This window comes from Channa argus, chromosome 4 (genome assembly GCF_033026475.1).
Source record: "Channa argus isolate prfri chromosome 4, Channa argus male v1.0, whole genome shotgun sequence".
NCBI classification, from domain to species: Eukaryota; Metazoa; Chordata; class Actinopteri; order Anabantiformes; family Channidae; genus Channa; species Channa argus.
Window position 1 is genome coordinate 7121660 of NC_090200.1, and position 23314 is coordinate 7144973.

Sequence of the window (23314 nt, forward strand, 5' to 3'; positions counted from 1 at the left end):
ACGTCAGAACTACATTTCCCATAAGTCAACTCGAAACTAAAGCGCCGTGCTTGCAGCACTGTAGGGTCATATGCACTGCGTGAGGTAAGTAACTTAATGTTATATTATTATATTTAACCGTTACAGATAAGTACATTGCGCAAGACTCGCTTGTTTGTTTGTGTAAACAGGCAGTCAGTCACGTGCTGTAAATATATTTTATGAATTTTTGCCGACAAAAACAACAGGCATGCCCGTTTTTAATATTCAAGTAACGTTATCGTTAGCCACGTTGCTAGCTGGCGTTAGCTGTAAATTAACCCCAGTAATAGCAGTGTCATACATTGTGCTCCGGAGTAATTACTGCAGACTTTCTTAATCGAGTTTTTAATATACACTAAAACCCAGAAGAAAGCATGTATAGTTTGTTTTTTTTTTGCTTTACCTGTGAGTACAAAACTGGTTTGCTTTGCTCCTTGACGTCTTAAAATGTTACTGAGGGAACGCAGCTTCTTGTCCTGGAAAAAAAAAAGGTCTTGGCCTGTTTTTACCTCCACTACCATATACTATCAGGCATAACATTAAGACCACCTGTGCAATTTAATGCAATCCGGTACAGTGGCTCTGCCATGAATTTCTACTTTTACAAGGTTTTCATTTTTCACTTTTTAGGTTGAAAGTGTCAGAGAGGTGATGATTCTGCTATGTGTTTATGATCCAGTTCATACTGGGTGGTGGAGTCGTACGGTTTACCCTATTTGAAAATGAATGAGGTGGCTAAATCGTTAGAGACCCCTCTTCTTCTAATACACTAGTAACTTGTGATGCATTGCATCGTTGTTCACTACTTTATAGATCAACTAATAAACCGAACCAAAAATAATTAGAGTTCATTTCACCCCTATATGACATAATAGAGATTGCTATATGTGACAATGTTGGTTCTGCATTGTTTCTTCTCTGAGAATATAATGTGTACTTGAAAACAATGTTTTGTATTTGTAATCGGAGTGTACTTGTACACTTACTGTTCTAATGTCATCTGCAGTGTAAAACAGTGTGACTAACTGACAACATTGTTTTGTTTACAGGTGAACAATGACACCAGAATCAGCTGCTGGATAGCTTACGGTCAGACAATATCCAAGTGTGGGGTCAACGTTTTGTCTCCCATGTAAAATAAAGCACGTAGTATTTTAACTACCTTGTTAAATGGTTGATTTGCTTTACTCCAGTCTTTTCTAGCATGGACTGACAGATGAGTTGGGAGGAAACCATAGTTTGATTGATGTTCTTCACACAAGCAGTTAGTTTGAGTTTTTTTTTTTTTTTTTTTTTTTTGGTTCAAAAAGGAAGTCGACAGCTTTTCTCATCAAAATCACACAGTGTTTTGACAGAGCAAAAACTTACTCCTGGGTCACAGTGTGGTCCATAAACCAGCAGACACAATGGTAGTGGATGGCACTGCAAAAAGTGGGGACAGATCGGAAGACGAGGAAGAGCTGAAAATGCCTGCATCTGAAGACACAGAAGCACAAGTAGACTCAGAGATGCCCGTTTATAGCTCTGAGCTCCAGCTGCCCTCCGAAGGTCCCCCAAAGGAAGCCCAGGAGCCCAGAAAGTGGAAGTGGTCTGTGATATTCTTGTGTTTCTATGGCTTTATGGGATCAATAAAGCCAGGAGAGCCCTTCATTACGCCGAATCTGCTGAGCCCTGAGAAGAACTTCACCAGGGAACAGGTTAGTGGTTTCCTCAGACCGAAATGATTTTTTTTTGCCGACATTTAAATAACCTACAGTGCCACAAAAGCAAATATGTGCAGAAGATATTCCAGCTGTCATTAGCAAGTGGCAGCGCAGGCTAAAGTGTGAAGTCTAATACTGCCACAACGCCTTGTGCAAGCAGTTCCACATACCATAGTGAGTGCTCTGTGGGGAGTCAGCTGATGCATTTTGGTCAAAGTTCACATTTCTCGAAAGTCGATCAGTGCAATGGATTTGTTACAAAGTTACTGGTAGACTGAGTTGTAGAATGGGGTTGCAGCGCCGCCTTGTTTGCCAATGTTTGATTTTTATGGACTACGATCTCTTGCTCTTTGAGTGTCATTCAGTAAAAACTGGGGGGGGGGGGGGGGGGGGGTGTGCATTTTTTTTTTTTTAAACAGCATTTATCAAACCTGCAAGGGCAGTGTGTGGAGAAACACAAGAATGTCAGGTTTCTGGTAGAAGGCTTTGTCATGCTGAACACACATTTCACCTCAGGAAATATGCTTCGCTTGTCTTCAGCTATCCCTCATCATACGTCCCCCTGTACAACTGTTTTAAGTGTGTAGCAAAGCATTTAGGTTTTCTTGGGAATTGGCAGTTTCTTTGTGCCAGAGGGATTTTCTGTTTGTTCAGGTTTAACCAGTTTCACTGTCATGAAGCCAGAGGAGATGAATGTAGAATAATAAACAGTTTTTCATGATGCTGGAAGTAGAGCAAATCATGGGCAAACTATCAAAATAAAGCAAGCTTGGAGAAAAAAGTTCCAGGTTCTCACATCTGTGGTGTTGTTACAGCAGATTCTTTATTTTAGACATTATCTTAGGCTCTGGAAACAGTGATTTTTTTTTTCCATTATATTCTAACAGAGTTGCAGTTTTAATGTTGTGCATCACTGTGAAATGGTTTATTGCATTGAAGTTGTAATTATTTATCAAAATCTGAAAATCTGTCAGTTTTATGACGTGTTATCTTGGTTATCTTGGCTCTACTAGTTATTGTGGTAATTATTTCTCTGTGTCTCCAGCTCCAATGACTTTTGTCACGTTTTATGATATTTTAGTAAATGATTTATTTATCAATTTGGTAATAATTCTGTGATATAATTTGATAAACTGTAGTGTTGACTTATTGTAGAGTGGCAGTTTGGACAGTTTAGAATCACGCCTGTAAAGAAATGTTGGTATATTTAATACTGTATAAACTTTTTAAAAAAATTTTTTAATCTCCAGGTGACCAATGAGATCACTCCTGTGCTGACGTACTCCTATATGGCCGTTCTGGTGCCAGCCTTCTTGCTGACCGATCTCCTGCGCTACAAGCCGGTCCTGATCATCCAGAGCATCAGTCACGTGGTCATCTGGATCATTCTGCTCCTTGGCACCACCCTCCTCCAGATGCAGTTCATGGAGTTCTTCTACGGCATCACCATGGCGTGCCGCGTAGCCTACTCGTCCTACATCTTCTCGCTAGTCACCCCGGTGCTCTACCAGCGCGTGGCCGGATACTCTCGAACATCGGTGCTTTTGGGTGTGTTCACCAGCTCGGTGCTTGGTCAGCTCTGCTTGTCTCTGGGCAACATCAGCTACTACACTCTCAGTACCGTATCTTTGGGTTTTGTCATCTTTGGTCTGCTCCTCTCAATGTGCCTGCCCTGGCCCAAGCGGTCCTTGTTTTTCAACCGAATGCAGAGTCAGGCGCAAAAGGAGCTGGCTACAGTAGATGCCGCTGAATCTGAACTGGACAACATTAACCCGAAATCCAGCGGTCCGCCCACAGCTGCACCTTTCTGTTCTGTATCACACTGGAAGGACTCTGTGTTTCTGCAGATGCTGCTGGAGGTGAGAAATATAGTGAAGAATCCCAACTTGAGGCTCTGGTCGTTGTGGTGGGTGTTCAACTCCACAGGGTACTACCTGGTGCTGTTCTACGTCCACATCCTGTGGAACCAAGTCCACTCGACCAATGTTTACAACGGAGGAGTGGAGGCAGCTTCTACCTTACTGAGTGAGACATTTTGGGGCCACAGAATTTAGCTCAGCTTTATTTCCTGTGCTGATGTAGCAAATTCAGGCAGTGTCGCTGTAATTGTCTGCAAAAAAACAAATTTGACTGAAACACTGAGTTTTTACAAGTCTAATTAATATTATGTGTTACTGTCTTGCATTGCAGTTGCACATAAACAATGTGAAAAACACAAACGGCTGCAGAGCTTAATGGTAGCACTTTTGCTTTAATACCAATGGTCACATGCGAGCAGTGAAATCTGACTGTAGTGACATAATACAGCGAGACAGTACTTCCTCGTATTATTGTTGGTTACTTGTTACAGCGTCTTATTTAGCTTCTTGTCTTGAATATGCTGGTTTAAAAGCCAATATTCTTTTACACGGACTACTGGATTTCATGCAGTCCACTTGCTTCCAGAAATTCTTCCCTTACGTTTGTCCACAGAGAACTAATGAGTCTGTGTCTTTATCCAGGTGCGATGATGTCTTTTATTGCTGGTTTTGTGAAAATCCGGTGGAATGTCTGGTCGGAGCTGGTCATTGGCATCATCACAGCTTTGCAGGCCGGTCTGCTGCTCCTCATGGGCACCACAGGAAACATCTGGGTCTGCTACATGACCTATGTCCTCTTCAGAGGCTTCTACCAATTCCTGGTGCCTATTGCCACGTGAGTGCCCAATAGTGTATTTTTACTGAATTTAAGGCCACAGTACCTAATGTTGAAGACGAAACAAATGTTTTTTTGTTTTTTTTACACCCGAGCAAAAACGTTGGTGCCACAAGATGTGACAGAACTGTGTGATTACATTATTACATCAGCAGATTTGGTTGTGTACAAAACGAGTGGGTTTTACTTAAACTGTTTTCTAATGTTGGACAGACAAAACAATTAAGTATTAAGTAATGTTGACAATGCAGTGTTAGCTGCCGCTCTAAAGTAAAAGTTATTCTAAAGGTCCCAGCAGATGGCAATTGTAAATTTTTACTACTAATATGTAAAATTTGCATCACTATATTATATTGTACTGTATTGTACTATTATATTTTAATACATAAACTGAACAAATGAGCAGAATGTTGAGGATTTTAATATTTCTGTCTTACTTCTCAACATGAGGTACGGTAACAGATGTTCATATCCTGACTGACTCTATCAAACGTACTTATCTTTTTGTTTCACAAGTTATTGAAACTTTCAGCTACATTTTGAACAACCTCTCTGAGCTTGCAGTGTTGTACTCATCAGTCTGGATGTTTATATCCCTAGTTTCCAGATAGCCTCATCACTCACCAAGGAGCTGTGTGCTCTGGTGTTTGGCATCAACACTTTCCTGGGGACCATCCTGAAGAGCATCATCAGCTTAATCATTTCTGACAAGAGGGGCCTGGCGTTGGATGTGAAGGCTCAGGTAAAATGTTCTTTTAATACAGTGATATTACGTGTGAGAAAACTCAAACACCAGCAGGTTAGCTCATGGGGCTTTGGCTTGATACACAAGTTCACTATGTAAAGACATATTTGTTCATAATTGCATATCAAAGTAAAAGCCAATGTGAAACTGAATGTTATAACACATAACATGTAGAGGTGATCTTACTCGAATCTGATGCTCCTGATGCTCCAGCACATACACTATATTGCCAAAAGTATTCGCTCACCTGCCTTTAGAGCCATATGAACTTTAGTGAGATCCCATTCTTAATCCATAGGGTTTAACATGACGTCGTCCCACCCTTTGCAGCTATAACAGCTTCAACTCTTCTGGGAAGACTTTCCACAAGGTTTAGGAGTGTGTTTATGAAATGCATAATGCACAGTGCTCGCAGTCTTCACTCTAATCCATCCCAAAGGTTTTCTATAGGGTTGAGGTCAGGACAAATTTCAGTACAGTGATCTCACAAGCACGTTCACAAACAGTTTCATCAAACAAGTTTCTCATAGTATGTCTGTACTCACAGAACTCTGTAAGAAACCGTGGGCCTCCACAGCCACACACTGAACCCTTTTCTTCTACCTTGCAGTCGGCACCACCGTGTAGTCAGTTCCTCTGCACCAGTCACTGTGTCACCACTGCTCCCTTCAGTGGCTGAGCCCAACAACATCTCTCTTTAACAAACCCTTTGCATTGCAATGTTGCCTTGACCACTGGTCAACAAACTTAAAGGGTAAATTACAAAGGTAACCATCAATGTCACTAATGACATCATCAGTACGCAGACGCATAACGCACACACATACTACATAAAACAAAAACTAAACTGAGGAAACCCTTTAGTTGGCTCATGCATACCATTTAGTATTTTTTTTTGTATTAAATATGGAATGTAGTAATTGTTAGTGTGATTACCTGTAGCTGGACAAAAAATGAAAAGATCTACAAAGAGTCCTTGAATTGCATTATAAGAATAATGGCAGCAAGATTTATTCAGAAATAGAAACGGAACTGACGTTCGGAACTAACTGGACAGACAAACGTAAATATTTGCAGAGTTAGGAACAATTTGGCAGCTAGGCAGCACAGACTTTATTCCATAACCTGATGTTATGTTTTGTAGATGTTATTATTTTTTTGAAATTTTTTTATTGGCCTTAGACTAAAAAATTGTGCTACATTTTAATGGAAATGTGCCTAACGACAAGAAAGCAAGTGGCAGGTTAGTCCAGTGTGCAACCACTGTGATATCTGTCACCGTCAGTCAGTATGTGATGGAATTATTGTCTGATCTATGTGGATGAGCTGATTCACTGATTTTTCTTTTTACAGTTCTACTTGTACTTCATCTACTTCACCTTACTCACGGTCGTCTACTTTGTGTGTGCTGCTGTGGTCATCACCCGTCACTATAGAAACCAGCAGAGGGGAGGTAACGGGCCCAGTGAGCAGCCCGTGCCCACCGAGCTCCCCCCCGTGGCAGCACATTCAGAAGCAGAACCTTTGTCTAACAGTAAAAGTGCAAAAGATCAAGAAGGGCAACTCGACATCTTGTCCAGATGCTAGATTGTGCTCCTAAGCTCTTCAGACTCGGCAGGATCAGTGGCTTGTGAGCGTCTGATGTTGACGCAGAGGGTCCTTCAGTGTTGTTAGCTGCCAAGTCTTAATCATAAAAGTGCCTATCTGCATAATGCTGCATTATAAACGTCAGACAGGCTGCAGGCATCTCGGCATCTTAGACCAGTTTTTTGTTTTAGATGATCAGATGTAATTTGTTGTAACTGTGAGAAGACGTTTGAATGACTTCTTTTATTACATGCACTAAATGGCACCATGCTGTAATATTGACCATACACGCAGAGAGGGACCATTAATGTAATGGCCAAAATATAGTGATTGTTTATTTAGAGGAGAAAACATTTGAACTGTGCTTTTAGTGACAGTGATTACGTCAGAGGTTCAATTACTATGTGATTATAACAGTGTTTTAATACACATTGTTTTGTATCAGTACCCTGTGGTTCTTAATGTTTAACAATTATTGTTAATTCCATTTGAACAAAAACAGTATTTGCTTTTTAGATTGTTTTTTTTTTTTTTCACTTCTTGATAATCACATTTTTATATCCCACTGTTATAAAGCCAGATTAGACCAGTTAGTTATTTATTTGAAGCTGTGAACCGCACATGGTTCTGTGGTTTCAAATGCGTAGGAGCAACAGCATCAGGGTATTTGTAATAATTTGATAGGAAAATAATTTCTACACAGATTTTGCTTTTACAGTTCTCAATTTAGTTGTTTACCTTGTGATACTTGGATCAGAATTTTCGTATTACTTCACTCATACTCTGCTGCAAATTCTGCACCTGGCCTGTGACTTTGTTTTTGCCATTCTGGCAAACATGCAAGCAACCACCAAGAAGGGCTCTGATTACTAAAACGATGTTGTCTTCATTGTGGCTCGAAGCCCGGCTACTTGTAAATTCATTAAACGGCAGAAAGCACTTGTCTCATTCCTGTGGTAAACACAGGAATCCAGTGTTACTTGATGCAACAGTAACTACATTTAAAACATTAAATAGGTTTTAATCTCTGTTTTCCTAAAAACAGATCTTTTACATCTTTTAAAAAAAATAGTCACAACAATAGTTGTGGTAACAAAGTTTTGACATGCAGGATGTAGACTTTGTTGGAATGCAATATTGCTGAGAAATGACAATTATGACTGTCTCTAAATGCTGTATAAATGAAAATAGACTTTAATAGTTTATTTTTTATTCACAAATAAATTAAGTTTGTTGGATAAAAAAAAAGCTTCTGTCATCTCCGTCTCTCATTTCTCTCCTGCCTGCGACTATTCAAGTGATTATGGAATTTTACAGGTGTGTGTGTTTCAAAGCACATTCATAGACACTGCTTTGTAAATGTGAGTTGTTTGGTCAGCTGCACTTCCTGCAGACCCCAAGAGCCTTTTGATTTTTGTTTTCCTACATTTCTTAGTAGAGATTTGTTGTTTTAATTCCCTCTCAGTGGGTTTCACAGCTGAACACTGATGTGAACCCTTGAGTTCTTCTAATCTGGGAACACAGTCTCTCCAGGGGGGAATATTTGTGTCTACAGATAAAATTAAGATAAATGATTAATACTGTAAGTGTATAGTAAGTTATGTAGGCGTAAAGCAGAGAAAAGGTTTTTATTTTTTTTATTTAAAGCTCTCAAGAAGGACACATGTAATACAACACACCGGCTTTAAGTGTAGAGTTGGGCAGGTAGAACAATGTGCAATTTAGCATTTGTGTGTTAACATGCACATGACATAAAAATCAAAAAAAGCAAAAAAGACAACCAGTAATCCGGAAATCTCCAGCTGCTTTTTATTCTCCAGCGTTGTTGTTGAAAAATGATCTAATCTGCAATTCATGACCAGTGAATGTAGTGTTACGCTGCCCTCAAGTGGTTCATGCCTGTATTCACTGCCTTTTACCATAAAATATTAAATGTGCTCATTTCCTTTGTAAAAAGAAGTAACTTGTATTCTAACAAGTCATTAATTTCAGAGTTGATATATTATTGGTTTTAGTATTATAAAATCCCTACTACAAGCCACAATCATTAGGCAAACAGGGTAAAAATATCTTTTGTTTAAAAATAAATGGAAGCTTTAAAGTGTCTGCAACTTTTTACAAGTAAAGACGGCACAGCTCATACTTTACAAGTCATTAAATTTAGTGTGAGTGTGTTAAACACAAAAAACTATTTGGACTGTTGTCTAATATTTCCAGTTGTGTCGAGCTGGGTTTGGAGCTTTTGTGTGAGTTTTTTATAATTAAAAAAAAAAAAACTAAAAAATAAGAAAACTACGAGCAAAAACAAAGCATCTATAAGATAAATGAAACAAAACCCTAAACATCTGACCTTTTAGCATTAAACATTTTTAACAGTTAAATCAAGTGAATCAGATTTGAAAATGTGCTAACAAATGTTCAAACATAAAAAAAACAAACAAACAATGAAATAAACTGGTTATTCAGACTCCAAATCCCCATGTAGTCAATAATCAGCAGTAGAGTTATGCACAACGCCACAACTAGTGGATGAACCAGACAATGGTGTCTCTCTCTCCTCTCCCCCCGACTGTCCGTTCAGTCCCTCCCAAACAGTTCAAACTATTCTGTACGAGGCTGCTTGAATCCACATCCTTCAATCCTTCCTTGGCCGCTGATTTAATGAGCCAGAGATACCAGTTGGTGTCAGATATGACTTCCGCCCTAGGAAAGCCGTCTCTGCTGAACTTCCTGGCATTGTTAAAACTTTCATTGCCTCTACTCATGAACAAACCTCACTCATCTCTCTTTAGCAATGCCTTTATGAAACTTTATCTATTTTATTCTGGAGTTTCTACTTCTTAATGTATTTTAAATGTTTGTTTTAATACACAGAAAATATGCCCCAGGAAGTAATCTGTGGATTGTATTCTGTTTTAAACCACCAACATGTGGAGTGAAAGCAGGCTTTTACTTTTTTGTTTTGTTTCAGTTTTGTGTCCTCAAAAACCATAAAACACATAAAAAGCTGACTATGGCAGATACGTTATGTGACATTGATACTACTACTAAAGGAGTCAAACTCAAGAATATCAAACTACTGTAAAACCACTGTAAACAGAGGACACATGAGATCCATTAAAATGTAAGAGAAATCTCCACCTCGCTCTGCATCTTGTTTCGATCTTGATTGGTCCTGACTTTGCGTCGTTTGGGCTGCTATGTCATTTGTGTTTCTGCAACTAAAAACAAAAACATTTTTAAAAACAATACAGCAATTTAACACACTGCTGCTGGCCGTAACTTTCATATTATAACCTTTAAAAGTTGCTCAGGGAGGGATATATATTTTTGAGTATCTTACCTTCTTCTTTCAGCGGTTGTCGAGTGGTGTTGTTATCACTGGTTGCCGCTAAATAATGGACATACAGATGTTAATTTGCTTTATTATACGCAATCAAACAACTGGACAGAAATAAATAAAACAGAACCTACCTTTCTTCTCCTCGTTCGTCCAGAAGTCTGCAGTGGTGGACAAAAGTAACATTAACGCAATAGACAACGCACAAGAAGCAAAGTCTGTTGTAACATCAGTCAAGGCAGAAATTTTGTTTAGTGACTGACCTGCTTCCCAAGGCATTGACCCTGTGGGGGAGATAATTACAGGAAAAGAAACCTTAAGAAACTCAGTATGCATCACTGATTGCTTAACAGAGACAAAAAAGCAGAGAGCACGCATGCAACAGAGCCAAGGAGTTTCCTCAGCATTGTTTCAAATGTTACAAATGTACCGACGGCATGTCAGAACAACCCTGTAAAAGCTTTTTTATACTTATATACAATTTGTTGCAGAAGTAAATATTTTGGTTCGATGCATAGCGGTTTTTACTTTCAATAAAAACCACAGGAGTAAGTACGTCTCACCTTTTTCATAGAACCACACCCCTAAAAGAAAATCAACACGACAATTAAAATCACAAAATACAATGCCGACAGATCACTAAATATGAGCTGCATATAATAAAGAGTAGCATCTGCTTGTTTACATGGATGTGGATTCTCACCTGCTTTACATCTGTGTATCACAACCAGCAGCACTACAGCGACCAGCAGGCTGAAGAAAACTGTGATTCCTGTTACGATTTTGGGTAGGATTTGTGGTGCTGAGGCAATAAATGGATGTTAAACTTTTGCTGGTTTTCACACACTCACGTTAAAGCCTTATTTGATTAGATAAGTAGTTTGAGGAATCTTTGACAGGGATAACTCACTATTGTTGTTCTGAATCCAGAAGGGGCTGGCGATGGGTTCACTGTTCCTCCGACTGACGTTGTTCATCAGCTCACAGCTGAACATTTTTATTCTTGAACCTTCCTCCTAAGAGTTGAACCAAACAGCAACTACAACATTATAACTAAACATGAATCCACATGTATTTTTTACGTTAGCAAAAAGAGACATTTTTTAAATCTCTCGCAGAAGAAAGAATACGTGAAATCAATGTCATCGTTAAACACAGAGGAAGGTGATGGGCAGATGGCCGAGAGGATTCAGGACCACAAAGAAAAGTGATTCAGCTAATAATATTTGTGTTTATAAATTTATTTTCTAAGTGAAATCAGCCACAACTTCATACATTATTTTAAACACTATAAGGTCCACATTACCTTTGTAACAATGTGCTCCTTGGATACATTTGACAGCACTGTGTCGTCTGATTTCCATGAGTAAGTAACTGGCTCAGCACCTGTTGTGTTCCCATCACACATCAAAATACAGCTGATGTTGTCATCTTCGCAGGACGTTGTAACAGTAGGCACAGGGACTGGATCTGTTATTGGTGAAGAAAAAAAAAAAGAGAATAAATCATGATGACGCCAACCTATGATGCGCATTTTATGTTTTATTTCAGTCTCAAAAATAAGGTCAAGCCAACAGAAAACCTACAAGGTGAGTGATGTGTGTGTGATGTATCCACTTACAGAGGACTATGAGACGAATAGGAGGCGTCAATTCTTGGCCGTTGATTTCTACTCTGTACAACAAACTGTCGTTTACAATCAGACCTGTGAGCGTCATCTCTCCAGTTGAAGTGTTCAGATGGCCGCGTTCTTCAAACAAACGTGGACAGTGACAGATTCTTAACAAATAAATAAACAGGAAACCACTGCATCATAAAACCAACAGATAACAAAGAGGAAGAAGTTAATCTGGTGGTGCTAAACCTTTAAATTGACGTTTAGAATCAACTTCACCTCCCTCCCAGTCCATAGCAATGTTAGGATCATCTTTCCATGTGATGCTAGTGATGTTTTTCGGCACACCCCTTGGTTTGAGGACAACTTTGTCCCCAACCTTCCCGTAGACAACGATCTCTGCAAAGACAAAAATCAGCTTTTTCCACTTAAAGATGTCACATTGGCAATTTTTCACACCATAACCCCCTCATGACAAAGAGAAATTACAAATTAACTGTCAGCACGACTCAGATGTTGTCTTTTAGAATCAACACATTCAATTTATTTTGAGTAAAGATATTCTAGAGGGAAATTACAATTTATTACATGTTCACTTTATCTTTCTGTTCTGGTTTCTATAATTAATATCAAATCAGTTCTGCATTCTGCGTGGATGGAGTCGTGTGCTGTACGTAATTATCCCTTCATTCGTTTGTATTTCACATCACCAACATCTTGTCATCCTGTGGAGGAAAAAGAACCCCAGACTGAAGAGACACCAAATGATTAATCATTTGATTAAATGAGTTATTTTTGGTTTCCTGTCTCTGGTATTGTTTTGGTCATTTTGCCTTTTCCGTGGACATTTTGTGTTTGAACTGATCCTTGTGACCTCCAAACATGACGTCACTCACATATGGTACAGAGGCTGTGTAAAACTTTTAGGCAGCCCACTTATTCTACCTCTGACAATGATTTTTATATTTTCTTCGCATGTGAACTCTGTTGTTAAACTCTCCCTGGTCTCGATGTCTTCTCTCCTCAGCTATAACAGGCCTTTTCTATTTATAAGCAGTTTTATTCTACATGTCTAACAGAAATAACATTAGTTATAACCCCTGCTTTACACTGGGTGGGGTCATGGAGATTGAACATGCCCGATGCTGGGACACATGCACATATACACACCCATATAAAGCACAAACAAAGATACTTTTCCACGGTGTAAAAGTGGAAACAAAGTGAACTTTTGGTGATTTTCTTACCGGACGCTGCGGGAGCCAGAGAAACAAAGCAGCATCCGGCCATCAACGCCATCAGGGAGCCGCTCCGCTTCATGCTTACGGCTCGTAGCTAAATGCTCGCAATCGAAGAGAAACCTAAGCTTCTTCTGTCCTGAACTGACAGAACAAGAAGCGTTAACTAGCAGGAAAAAGCGTAACAGCCTTAGTAAAGCTAGCAATGCGGCCCAGAGACACTGAAACCGAAAGTTCAACCGACAGACTCCGCCTGCGCTGCGTCACTTCATTCACCATTTTATTTTAAATTCATTTACGTATATATTTCTTAAAAATCACTTAAATGAGTTTGACGAAAACGTAAATACATGTATTTAAATGACTTAAATTTAAAATCCATTACTCCGTAAACACAATCCTGTCCGCCACCTAGTGTCCGTCTGCTGCTACTGCAGGCAGGACGCGTCACAACAGCTTGGTCTGGTTTCACTTTGTGATTGAGGTTTCAGTTTATTGCACATTAACATGATGTGATGATTGAAATGATAAATACACCTGCGATAAATACTCAAGGAGAGGCGCACAGTTATTGGAATAACTCTCTGATTAACAATAACATGTGATCATTGAGGTAGTAGTTTGATGTGTCTTGTCCCAGCAGATATCCCTTCAATCAAACCAAAGGCATTCATTTGTTTTCACAGACTCTGTCTCTGCTACACATCTGATATCAAATGTTTTTGTTGGTAGGTCCAACTTGGACCACAGCGAACTACGCAGAGAAAGGCCTGAACTTTAAGTCTCTCTTTTACAATAGAGAACAGTGTATGGATGATATAAGTAAGTCTCTTTAAAACTCTGATTATTTAAAGCAAATGTGACACAGTCAAAAATAGTCAAAAACTGTAAATTGCGATATTTATATAAATTGTTTTACCTTTATTGTAAGTAAACCTTTTATTGTCATGTAGCCTAAACAAGTGCATTGTAGAAAACACAGGTCAGAAATACACTTAGAAACATTACAGTAAACCCGGCTGTGGTGGTTTGACTCCAGGTTCCGTTTGGCTACATGTTGAAGTGTCCTTGTATATGACACTTGCATGGCATCGGTGTGTGAGTGTGTGTGTGAATGAGAAGCAATGTTGGAAAGCGCTTTGGATAAAAATGCTATCTAAGCAGACCATTTATCATTTACATCTTATAAAACTTGTGGATATGTCATCTTGTTAAATCATCAACCTTGCGGTTCCTCCAGGTTGGATGGGAGCTTCACAAGCTCCAGCCGCAGCCACAGGCCTCCCTCAGCACGCAGGACAAGCTGGGGGAGACGACGAACGCCTCCAGAGCTGCTCCCGAGATTAGGGTTCACCCCTGGCGTCAGACGAAACTTAAGCAGAGTCAACGCCACTACGACTCGCAGCTCTGCCAGGGCAAATTTCTGACCAATGCAGTTTCTGTTAACACACAGATTTATTTGTCAACCAACACACTTGGTTTTAATTGTGTCAGATCCGTTGTACAGTAAATGAGGACACTGTACCTGGGGCCCGAGGAAAAGGGGATGAAGGCATGGGAGTCTCGTCCCTCATTGTTCGTTTCAAAACGCATGGGGTTAAACACCTGAAAAAAAGAATCACACAGGTTAAACGTGACAGATTTACATAAAAAACACGGCTGTGATTATTTTATTCATCCTCACATGAGGGTCTGTCCAGACAGCAGGGTTGTGGTGAGTTCCATAAATACTGACCAAACAAATTGCACCTGAAGAAGGAGAAGTTGAGTTTGCTTAATTTTCTAAATGTTATCCTAAACCAGTGAAATGCTGTGATCTGTCATTTCACTTCCCAATTGAGGTTGGAACAGTGTAAATCATGTTCACATAGGAAATTCACCAACATGTCTTTCAAAAACAAAGTTGTGTGTGTGAGGTTGATATCAAGAAAACCACACTCTTTTCATCTCTTGAAATTTGTTTCGGGAGCTCTCGCCCTCTCACCTTCTGGGACTATACGACCCCCTGGCAGCGTCATGTCCTGAGTGTATTTCCGTGTTACAGCCTGCACAGGACAGTGGAGCCTGAGAGTTTCTCTGATGCACATGGTGGTGAAGGGAAGGTTGGACAGATCCTCCCTTTAGACAAAGATGTGTGAATGCACAAACATGCATGTTCACATCTAAATATTCCTCATTTATTCCTTATTAGACTTACCGCAGTTTGACTTATGTAGCATTTATATTAAGGAAATTCCTCCGAAAAGTCGGACGTGTGTGTGTTTTCTCACCACTCTATTTGGTGTTCATCTCGTCCTTGCATCAGATCCACCACTTCCTGCCTGCATTGTTCCTGATAGTGAGGATGTTGTGCTAAATTATACAGCGTCCAGCAAATTGCACTGGCTGTTGTGTCATGACCTGTATTGGAAATACTAGATGTCACGGTGTCATATTGTAATTCTGTGACTACTTTGAGTCATGGGAATGTGCAGTTTTTAGCATTTACAGTAGTAGTAACCTGTAATTTACACTTGGGACAACATGGGCAACTGTTACTTAGGCTCCCTTCAAACAGGAAATTGTCTCACCTGCAAACATGAAGGTGTCGGCCTCAGCTTGTATCTCCTCATCCGTTAAGCCCTGTCCATTCTCGTCCTGCAACACACACATCCATATTAAAACTCCAGTCCGGCCACCTCACTTTTTGTCTGTGCACATCTCAGTTTCGAACTCATCGTGCATCTTCCTTCCTATCCCCCACCTTTGATAGCAGTATGATGTCTACAAAAGCTTTCTTCCTCTGCGGTTTTGTGGTTAACTCTGACTGGGTTTCAGTCTCTTTCTGTTGGCTAATGAGGGCACGGCGCTTCTGAATCACTTCCTTTGTGAACCTGCAAACACCAACTGTTACCCACACATAGAATATGTCTAAGTAATATCAATAAGTATAGCAATAGATGTTACTGTAGGATACTGTGCATTCATATAATTGGGAAGTGCACATTGTGGAATGGTGTATTCTGACACAACTGACATTTTAGAAGAAAGTTACAATACAATTTATTTGCAAAAGTTAATCTGCAAAGGTGGTCTCCAGTACATAGAGGTGCAATAGAATGTAAGATTGTAGTTTAAATATAAATCACGTAGTAGCTGATACATATTGCAGTAACATCTTGGTTTTCTTAATTCGGCAGTGAAGTGGTGAAATGCTCTTACACGTGTTTGTGTAACTCTGACTTTTGAGTGTGCGATACCTTTGTACAACGCCTAAGGCCTTTTTGAACCTTTTTCCTTGCTGTGTTTTCCAGTAAATCCAGTCCCAGTGGTGCAAAACATTTTGACGTCGATCTATTATCAGGTCACTGAGTTCTACTATGGCGGACACGTATTCACTGTTGGATCTAAAGAGCGAGAATTGAAAATGAAAAATGAACAGAAGTAGAATATGCTTGTTTTAAATTGTAAAGTGTGCGTCCTCACTCCTGACAGTTGCTGCTGTGGCTGAAGGCGCATTTCAACAAACTGTCCAGTGTCATCAGAATGACATGGTCAAACATATCTAGATCAGTGCTGCCTTCTGACACCAGACGGCGCCATTTGTCCTGAAAGATACAGAAACACCCAAACATTTTGAATATCACATTCTTGAATATATGACCAATGTGAATATATGTCCACTAATTTATGTACATTTATGTGATTGTCTACTTTTGGCCAGAATTAACATACTTTACATCTTTTTGTTTTCTCCGCATGTGTCTGTGTTCAAAAAGAGTTTTGAACAAAAAACAATGTACTATGGGTGTAGTAACTAATGCTGATTCACCATAGATGCTTCTGTTGTAGACACTAAAGGTCACGCAATGAAGCAATGATTAATCATACAACAGAAAATACACTTAAGGTCAGTGTTTCGATGTTTTACAAACAGCAGTGGCCGTGTGTGTCTTACATGCATGATGTTAGTTGAGGCATTAAACGTGCTGACGTAGGTCTTCAGAATATCAAAATGAAAAGCTGGAGTCAACAGCCGCCTCCTACGAGACCACTCCTCCCCGTTGCTAATCAATAGACTTTGTCCTGGAACACAAGAGAGACAAACGGTTTGGAAGTTTGGGGATGACTCCTAAATGAAAGTAGGCTTATAATTCATAGCTACACAAGCTATTAAACTCACCGAGCCATGGACGCAGGTGGTCATAGATGAGCTCATCTTTCACTGTAACACTGGCTAAATAGAGGAAGGGAGGAGAGAGGAACACCATGTACATCTTTTAAGGTAGCTCCAATATCACTTTGTGTGGCGTGAAAAAGGTTCCAGTGTGTGTTACCCTACCAGGTGCCATTAGCAGAGGTTTGACAAAGTCAGGGTGGAAGACTCTGACCAGGTGATAGAAAGGACCGATGAACCAGCTGCAGGAGTGTTTGTACGTCTGCACCAGCTCATCCACCTGCTGGAGACCTTCTTCTGTGCTTTGCATCTAAGGCCCAAATACACATCTGTTTTTAATCCTAAAACCCAACATTACATTTGTTTCAATCCTTTTAATCCATATAATAGATGGATAATCTCTTATAAAGTTGGATAAACCACGTGTCTTAAATAAGTTTTGGTATGTTTAACTTTTTCTCATACAATAATTCAGGGGAAGTATGTGAGAAAGAGGATATTGCAACATGTGACATCTATATTTCCTGACTGACAACCTTCAAAGGTCATAAATAAAGCATACATTTTCATCACATATGAACTGACAAATTGTGTCAGTTCATATGTTTGTTTGTGTGTGTGTGTGTGTGTGTGTGTGTGTCTTACCTTGCCCATGTGGCCGATCAGCCAGGAGTTTGTGTGTGGTTTGCTGAAGCAGGACAACCTTTGCATGTACCAGGCATGTCGCATCAGCAACTTCACCGTCCAAATTGCAGCCACAGCAAGGAGTCCTGTGCCGACCACATACAGGATTTGACAGAGGCCGTCCCAGCTGAGGACCAGAGAGAGGAAACCCTGGAGGAGAGACATGCTGGGAACGAAAAGACAGACAAAGTGAGTGCTATCCAGAGATGTGACACTTTCTGACAGTTGTCACTTGCTCTGGCTTTTGCTGTGCTTGGGAAAAGCTGCTGGTGTTGAAATACACAAAAACAGAAACAGCTCCACCCACTATTGCACTTAGAGGAACAACTGGTGTAACCATTACCACCAACTCATTTTGCATGAACCTGCCCTGATGTAAGAGCAGCACTGAAGTATTTGAATGCACCCGTTGAGAAGGCTGAGATGTGGAGTTCACTGTAACTGCACGTAGGTCATGAGGAAAATAATAGATTTCAGTTAACACAAGTTTAATGAGTCACCTTACTTATGACAAATAATTCCAATAAATTATGCACACCTGCTGTAAAACAGAAAATACCCAAACGAGAAATACAAGATATAATCAGAGGCTGCAGACACTTTTCGATAGAGAAAGTTTGAAGGGTGTGCACAATTATCGTTTTCGACTTAACTTTATTTGACAGCTGGGTTTTACGAGCAGCCCCTGAAGGCCCCAGTGATTGGCCGCTGATGCACCTGTGTGGCCAAACCTGTCAGTCAACAACATGCTAATGCTGGAGCGTTGACGAAAATAAGTTAGGAAATTCCTGCTTTACTCCTGTAGCCGGTCAGAAATGAAAAGCAGACGATAATATTAGTCTTTCTGTTTGTCTTTTCATACCTGTCAGTTTCTGGTGAGTTTCATTTAAAAATTGTCCGAAAAGCGCGACCTAGCCTGCTAGCTGGGTAGCCATCTTAGCTAGGGTTGATTAGGTTTATGTCATGATGCTCTAAAGAAATAACTTGTTTTGCTAGAATTAATATGCATTTGTTGATTAAAGTTGTAAAAAAAAAAAAAAAAAAAAAAAAGACCCTCAGATGATGCCTGTAAATTTCGTGTAATTTGGTAACATAAGAGAACTCTCAGATACTTAAATGAAATAACAATTTAATTAAACATAACGGAAATATCTCATGGCAGGCGATAAGTGAGCTTGAGAAACCAAATTAAAATATGTGGCAATTTATGTATTTAGGTTTGTCCGTCTAGAAATAAAGTGTATTCATATTCACCTTTTAAAGTCTAAGCAATAATGTTTTTCTAAATATATTCTATCTCAGATTTACAACTCATCTGAAATAGCTGTTTTAACATGTATTAAATATTTTTGTGTGTATGTGGCAGGTTGTCAGTTTGAAATGAACGACATGGCAGACGGACACAAAAGATGTAATGACCAGAGGAGATCTCTGCCTGCTTCCAGCTCCCCTCTGTCGTCTCCTTGCTATACCTCCCTCCAAACATGGCTGCACTGGTCCCCTCTACAGCCACCCTGGATGACTGATCATCAAGTGGAGCAGGACCAGGATTCTCAGGACCATCATGTTGGCATGCGGTCCAGTGAGCATCCTTCATCTCGTTTGTATGAGGAGCTCTTCTGTACCGGTCAGGCTTCCATCCCTCTGGCCCCTTTGACCAGTGCCCTCGGGACGTCCTGTCCCCAGCAAAGTGACGTCATGAAACAAGGTTACCTGGGGAAGCTGGAGCGGAACCAGAGAAGATATTTTGTCTTGAAAGCTGGAAGTCACACAGGGCCGAGCCGACTCGAGTGGTACAAGAACCAGGAGAAGTTCACAGCAATAGAGAAGTCTGCTGGTAAAACTGCTGTGTTCGGCCCGAGCAAACAAGGGTTGGTAAAACTAATTTAAGGAATGGTCTTAAACAAAGAATCACATTCGCAAAATGTTCATTAATTCTGATGTCAGTTGAGTGTATTTTGCATTTTAAAAAATTAGCTAGTAAATTTAGTTAATTGTCTCTAATATGACCAATATTTTGCCTAATTGCTGCGTATTTCTCATTAGAAAAATAACAAATTTTGCTTGAAACAGGATCACAGATTTAGAGCTGCATCCATAAGCTGTAAAAAAAAATTACCCAAAATCCATAGTTCATATTAATATTTAATTTCTACTTCTCAGGGTGATCTATCTGAGGTGCTGTCTTGGTGTGAGCCGAATTGGAAGTTCCAGGAGAGGCCACACGGTGGCGCTGTACGCCAAGGATCAGACCATGGTGCTGGTGATGGAGGACCAGCAGGAACAAGACGAGTGGTATCTGGCAGTCAAGAAACTGATGGAGGAAGAGCGGAAGGATGAAGAGAATGGAGAAGGGTTTGAGGAAGAGGATGATGGGTACTGCACTCTGCCCTCTGCAGCCTTCTTCAAAGAGGTTAGATTTTTCAGATGTCTTTTTTTTTTTCTGTGACGTAACTCGTTTGAAGTTTAAGTTTATGTCTCTATGGGTTCTGAAAATTTCAAACACAGTTTGAAACTTCAAATGCATTTCCAATACATTTATATGCACAATCCTAACTTTCTCTAGCCGAAAAAAATAAAAATAAAGTAATAAAGAGTAACATGTTGAATATGTTGGTGATGCTGCGCTTATTCACTCATCCAGACATTTGCTTCCAGGCAGTGTTTACAAAAGGAATAGCTCCCTTGCAGCACATTATTGGATATTTAAAATAAAATAAAAAAACTATTCAAGTGCCAGCTTATGATTGAAAATAAAAAATAACTCAGCTCGATCTTCATCCTTGCTCCCCTCATTGCGTCTAAGGTTTGGCCTGTCATTGTTAAGCCTAGAGGTCTGGGTCATTCCAAATCCCTTGCAGGAGAAACCCGCCTCTGCCTCACAGCCACCTCACTCATCTTGGTCAGAGTAAGTGCGTGTAACAATTTGCCTTCGGTTACAATACCTTTGCTGAGCGTTCGACGCTTTGGACACTTGGATGGCTCGTTTTTTCTGGAGCTTGGCAGGTCGGCACCAAATGGCCCTGGTGAGATTTGGATGGAAGCAAGAGATCAAGGTAATCAAGGCTAAATGCTGTGTTTATATTAGCATTGCCTTACAGTAGGACTGTCATCTCTCATGTGTTTGTCTCTTTTGTACAGAAAATCCAGCGGTTGCCCAGAACATACATGAAGTGATTCGAGAGACAGTACGAGCACTGCGAGCTCTTCCAGACTTCAGCCGATCACCAACTAACAATCAGTCTCACGCACTTCTGGTCTCAAAACGCAGCAGACCCAAATACAGAGACAAGTTGCTGAATGTGAGACCACTTAGTTCTCCCGTGGCCATGCCTCTAAGTAGCCCTGACGTCCAGACCAGTTCAAAACCGTGTCACCTAGAGCCCTGCAAATCAGACAGAACAGAACCTGAATCCTCTGTGACCTTCACCTCACATCTCAGCCCTTTCAGATCCCAGCAGAGCTCCATGCTTGACACTGGCAGCTACATGGAAATGAAGCTTGAACATGACACTGTTTCAAGCTGCAGGATGGAGGACTGGGAGCTGGGTAAAGAGGAGGAGAGGAGGGGGTACATGATGATGTCCCCTCAGGTCAGCCACAGTCCATCAGTGCTGCCTCAGAACGACTATGTGGTCATGGAGAGTCCACACAAACACGAGCGGTCAGCTTACTCTCTGGCCTCCTTTTCCCTTCAGACCTCATTCAACAGGTCAGTTTAATTATTGATAGAATTAATGTGAGTTGTCAAATCGTGACCACAGCCTTTATTTCCTCAGTGCTACAGTTATCCAAGCACTGGTTTTTGGTGGATACGTTTCAAATGTATTTTTTTTTTCTCTTTTCATTTTTTTCATTAGATCAGAGCTCTCTCTCTCCCTCTCTCCCTCTCCCTCTCGCACCACGTGTTGTGTTTGGTTTTGTCTTGTTTTTGTGCACCACCACTGCACCTTCATACATCAACATGATGACTCACTGATTGAACATTTTCTATATTTAACATAATTTGCCGCCGATAATGTAAACAAACGTTTGACTCTTTGACTTTCCCACTAAAACTGTAAATTCCCTTCTATGGCAGTGATCTCTGAGCTGGGTCATGATAATTATTTTACTTAACAACAAAACATTTTGCAGTTTTCAGTACGTTTTTATAAAACCTCTAAGAAGTTATCTATGTTGTTAGTGCCTCATTCACAAACATGCTTTTTAGCTGCTGGGTCTTTCCATAGACAAAGTTTTGATGCAGGTGTTGGACTGAAATGTTTCCTCTGATTATTCAGAGTTACAATAATTCCTTCAGCAATACATGTGCATAACCATAGTGTGCAGCTTTTTCAAGATATTGTTTAAATAGAAATATGCTCTACCTCTCATCCTATTGTGAGCGGTGCTGCTGAAGATTTCTGTGGCAGTGGTGCAGAGATTTGTTTTTCAGTGAGGCTCACCCTTCTTGCAGAGATCAGCTCATCTTGGTCAGAGTGAGTGTGTGGGATCATTTGCCGTCTGTTTCGATAAATTTACTAATTTAGTAAATATTAGAAAGAGACCAGAGTTGCATTGTGAAATGTGGGTTGATTAGTTGTATGATGTAAATTTCTGCTTTATTGCAACAGTACAACAGCTTGAGACAATAGATAAATCATTAGCAAGACAGACTGATAGAAACTCAGTAAATAGACTCCAAATAAAACCCTCAACATTTACCAAAAAAATGATAGGTACTATGGTGCTTTTGTCCTCAGAATGGTAGTTTTTTTTTTTTTTTGGTCATTTTTAGCTCCACCCCTGACAGCTACTCTCCTGCACCTGTCACATTATCAGACCATTGTGCACACTCCTTGGTCTGATACCATGTTGGCAGATGAGCATCAGCTGCTCCACTCAACCACAAGATGAAGCAACGCAAGGAAAAAATCAGCTCAGCACATGCATATGAATAAAAGTAAATAGAAAAAGTACAATGCAAATTGTAATGATCAGCATAGAAGTGTATTCCAGCCAAGTTGATGCTCGTTCAGATCAGACTCTCAGAGCCGGTCAGTGCTTCTGACCGCTAATCTTTAGATACATGTTAATAATTAGATTTTATGGATTTCTTTTGTCCATCGTTGTAGCTGAGCTCCCACTGGCTCCCCTCTAATTGGATTACTGTTTTAAAGACTTTGGTTTTGATCTAAACATCATTTGAAAATTCCACAGTTTAAGTATTTAACTGATTAAAATGATGCAGCTTTTTCTTTAGACCTTAAGTTCAACATTTGTGTCATCACATAATAATAATAATAATAATAATAATAATAATTTCATTTTATTTATAAAGCACCTTATAATTGTCGACAAATCTCAAAGTGCTACACAAGCAAATGCAAAGCACCAATAAATGATTTAAAAAAAAAAAACACGTTAAGCATATAATCGCTGACATCTTGTGGTTTTCACAGAACCAGCTCTGTTCTTCCTTCATTAGCAAGATGTAAGCAAATAGTATGATCAGTGTAAATGTGCAGGGGGCGATAAGAATTAAGTGT

General features: G+C 40.0%; 4 protein-coding genes across 7 annotated transcripts; 2 read left to right on the plus strand and 2 right to left on the minus strand.

Annotated features, from left to right (window-relative positions):
* The first annotated feature begins 16 nt into the window (after nucleotides 1-16).
* slc19a1 (solute carrier family 19 member 1) lies at nucleotides 17-8005 on the plus strand. 2 transcript variants are annotated; one of them, XM_067500868.1, is made up of 6 exons: nucleotides 17-84; nucleotides 1071-1718; nucleotides 2975-3749; nucleotides 4226-4418; nucleotides 5019-5160; nucleotides 6517-8005. In XM_067500868.1, the coding sequence occupies exons 2-6, from the start codon at nucleotides 1428-1430 to the stop codon at nucleotides 6748-6750; spliced, it is 1635 nt and encodes a 544-aa protein (XP_067356969.1). In that variant the 5' UTR covers nucleotides 17-84; nucleotides 1071-1427; the 3' UTR covers nucleotides 6751-8005. The 2 variants fall into 2 exon arrangements, with proteins under 2 accessions (XP_067356969.1, XP_067356970.1); XM_067500869.1 differs by lacking the exon at nucleotides 17-84 and having other exon boundaries at nucleotides 108-1718.
* Nucleotides 8006-8370: 365 nt separating this feature from the next.
* Nucleotides 8371-13205, minus strand: LOC137125431 (uncharacterized). 2 transcript variants are annotated; one of them, XM_067500872.1, is made up of 11 exons: nucleotides 12953-13205; nucleotides 11985-12104; nucleotides 11712-11840; nucleotides 11397-11560; nucleotides 11001-11106; nucleotides 10794-10892; nucleotides 10654-10674; nucleotides 10354-10374; nucleotides 10225-10251; nucleotides 10094-10141; nucleotides 8371-9971 (listed from the first exon to the last, which is right to left on the minus strand). In XM_067500872.1, exons 1-11 carry the CDS (start codon nucleotides 13023-13025, stop codon nucleotides 9949-9951), a joined length of 831 nt encoding a protein of 276 aa, XP_067356973.1. In that variant the 5' UTR covers nucleotides 13026-13205; the 3' UTR covers nucleotides 8371-9948. The 2 variants fall into 2 exon arrangements, with proteins under 2 accessions (XP_067356973.1, XP_067356972.1); XM_067500871.1 differs by having other exon boundaries at nucleotides 11955-12104; nucleotides 12953-13204.
* A 624-nt stretch (nucleotides 13206-13829) lies between these two features.
* cyp4f3 (cytochrome P450, family 4, subfamily F, polypeptide 3) lies at nucleotides 13830-18044 on the minus strand. The gene is made up of 13 exons (XM_067500870.1): nucleotides 17745-18044; nucleotides 17265-17409; nucleotides 17106-17159; nucleotides 16881-17008; nucleotides 16409-16530; nucleotides 16183-16329; nucleotides 15687-15816; nucleotides 15514-15580; nucleotides 15214-15343; nucleotides 14928-15061; nucleotides 14628-14692; nucleotides 14469-14548; nucleotides 13830-14382 (listed from the first exon to the last, which is right to left on the minus strand). The coding sequence occupies exons 1-13, from the start codon at nucleotides 17946-17948 to the stop codon at nucleotides 14163-14165; spliced, it is 1626 nt and encodes a 541-aa protein (XP_067356971.1). The 5' UTR covers nucleotides 17949-18044; the 3' UTR covers nucleotides 13830-14162.
* Nucleotides 18045-18516: 472 nt separating this feature from the next.
* LOC137125433 (insulin receptor substrate 2-B-like) lies at nucleotides 18517-23019 on the plus strand. 2 transcript variants are annotated; one of them, XR_010914138.1, is made up of 4 exons: nucleotides 18517-18658; nucleotides 19150-19654; nucleotides 19947-20839; nucleotides 20925-23019. XR_010914138.1 is itself a non-coding variant. In XM_067500873.1 (3 exons), exons 2-3 carry the CDS (start codon nucleotides 19164-19166, stop codon nucleotides 20230-20232), a joined length of 777 nt encoding a protein of 258 aa, XP_067356974.1. In that variant the 5' UTR covers nucleotides 18517-18658; nucleotides 19150-19163; the 3' UTR covers nucleotides 20233-23019. The 2 variants fall into 2 exon arrangements, 1 of the variants encoding a protein (XP_067356974.1); XM_067500873.1 differs by having other exon boundaries at nucleotides 19947-23019.
* Nucleotides 23020-23314: the final 295 nt, after the last annotated feature.

What these genes read in the sequence shown, in the direction of transcription:
- slc19a1 (XM_067500868.1), top strand. Translation starts at nt 1,428, where the DNA reads ATGGTAGTGGATGGCACTGCAAAAAGTGGGGACAGATCGGAAGACGAG. An exon ending in GGCAGCTTCTACCTTACTGA is followed by an intron (nt 3,750 to 4,225) that starts GTGAGACATTTT and finishes GTCTTTATCCAG; the next exon opens with GTGCGATGATGTCTTTTATT. An exon ending in CGTTGGATGTGAAGGCTCAG is followed by an intron (nt 5,161 to 6,516) that starts GTAAAATGTTCT and finishes TTCTTTTTACAG; the next exon opens with TTCTACTTGTACTTCATCTA.
- cyp4f3 (XM_067500870.1), bottom strand. Translation starts at nt 17,948, where the DNA reads ATGTCTCTCCTCCAGGGTTTCCTCTCTCTGGTCCTCAGCTGGGACGGC. An exon ending in CGACACCTTCATGTTTGCAG is followed by an intron (nt 15,344 to 15,513) that starts GTGAGACAATTT and finishes TTTCCAATACAG; the next exon opens with GTCATGACACAACAGCCAGT. An exon ending in CCCTTTTCCTCGGGCCCCAG is followed by an intron (nt 14,383 to 14,468) that starts GTACAGTGTCCT and finishes GTGTGTTAACAG; the next exon opens with AAACTGCATTGGTCAGAAAT.
- LOC137125433 (XM_067500873.1), top strand. Translation starts at nt 19,164, where the DNA reads ATGAACGACATGGCAGACGGACACAAAAGATGTAATGACCAGAGGAGA. An exon ending in TTCGGCCCGAGCAAACAAGG is followed by an intron (nt 19,655 to 19,946) that starts GTTGGTAAAACT and finishes TCTACTTCTCAG; the next exon opens with GGTGATCTATCTGAGGTGCT.
- LOC137125431 (XM_067500871.1), bottom strand. Translation starts at nt 13,025, where the DNA reads ATGAAGCGGAGCGGCTCCCTGATGGCGTTGATGGCCGGATGCTGCTTT. An exon ending in GATACACAGATGTAAAGCAG is followed by an intron (nt 10,675 to 10,793) that starts GTGAGAATCCAC and finishes ATTTTCTTTTAG; the next exon opens with GGGTGTGGTTCTATGAAAAA. An exon ending in GTCAATGCCTTGGGAAGCAG is followed by an intron (nt 10,252 to 10,353) that starts GTCAGTCACTAA and finishes CCACCACTGCAG; the next exon opens with ACTTCTGGACGAACGAGGAG.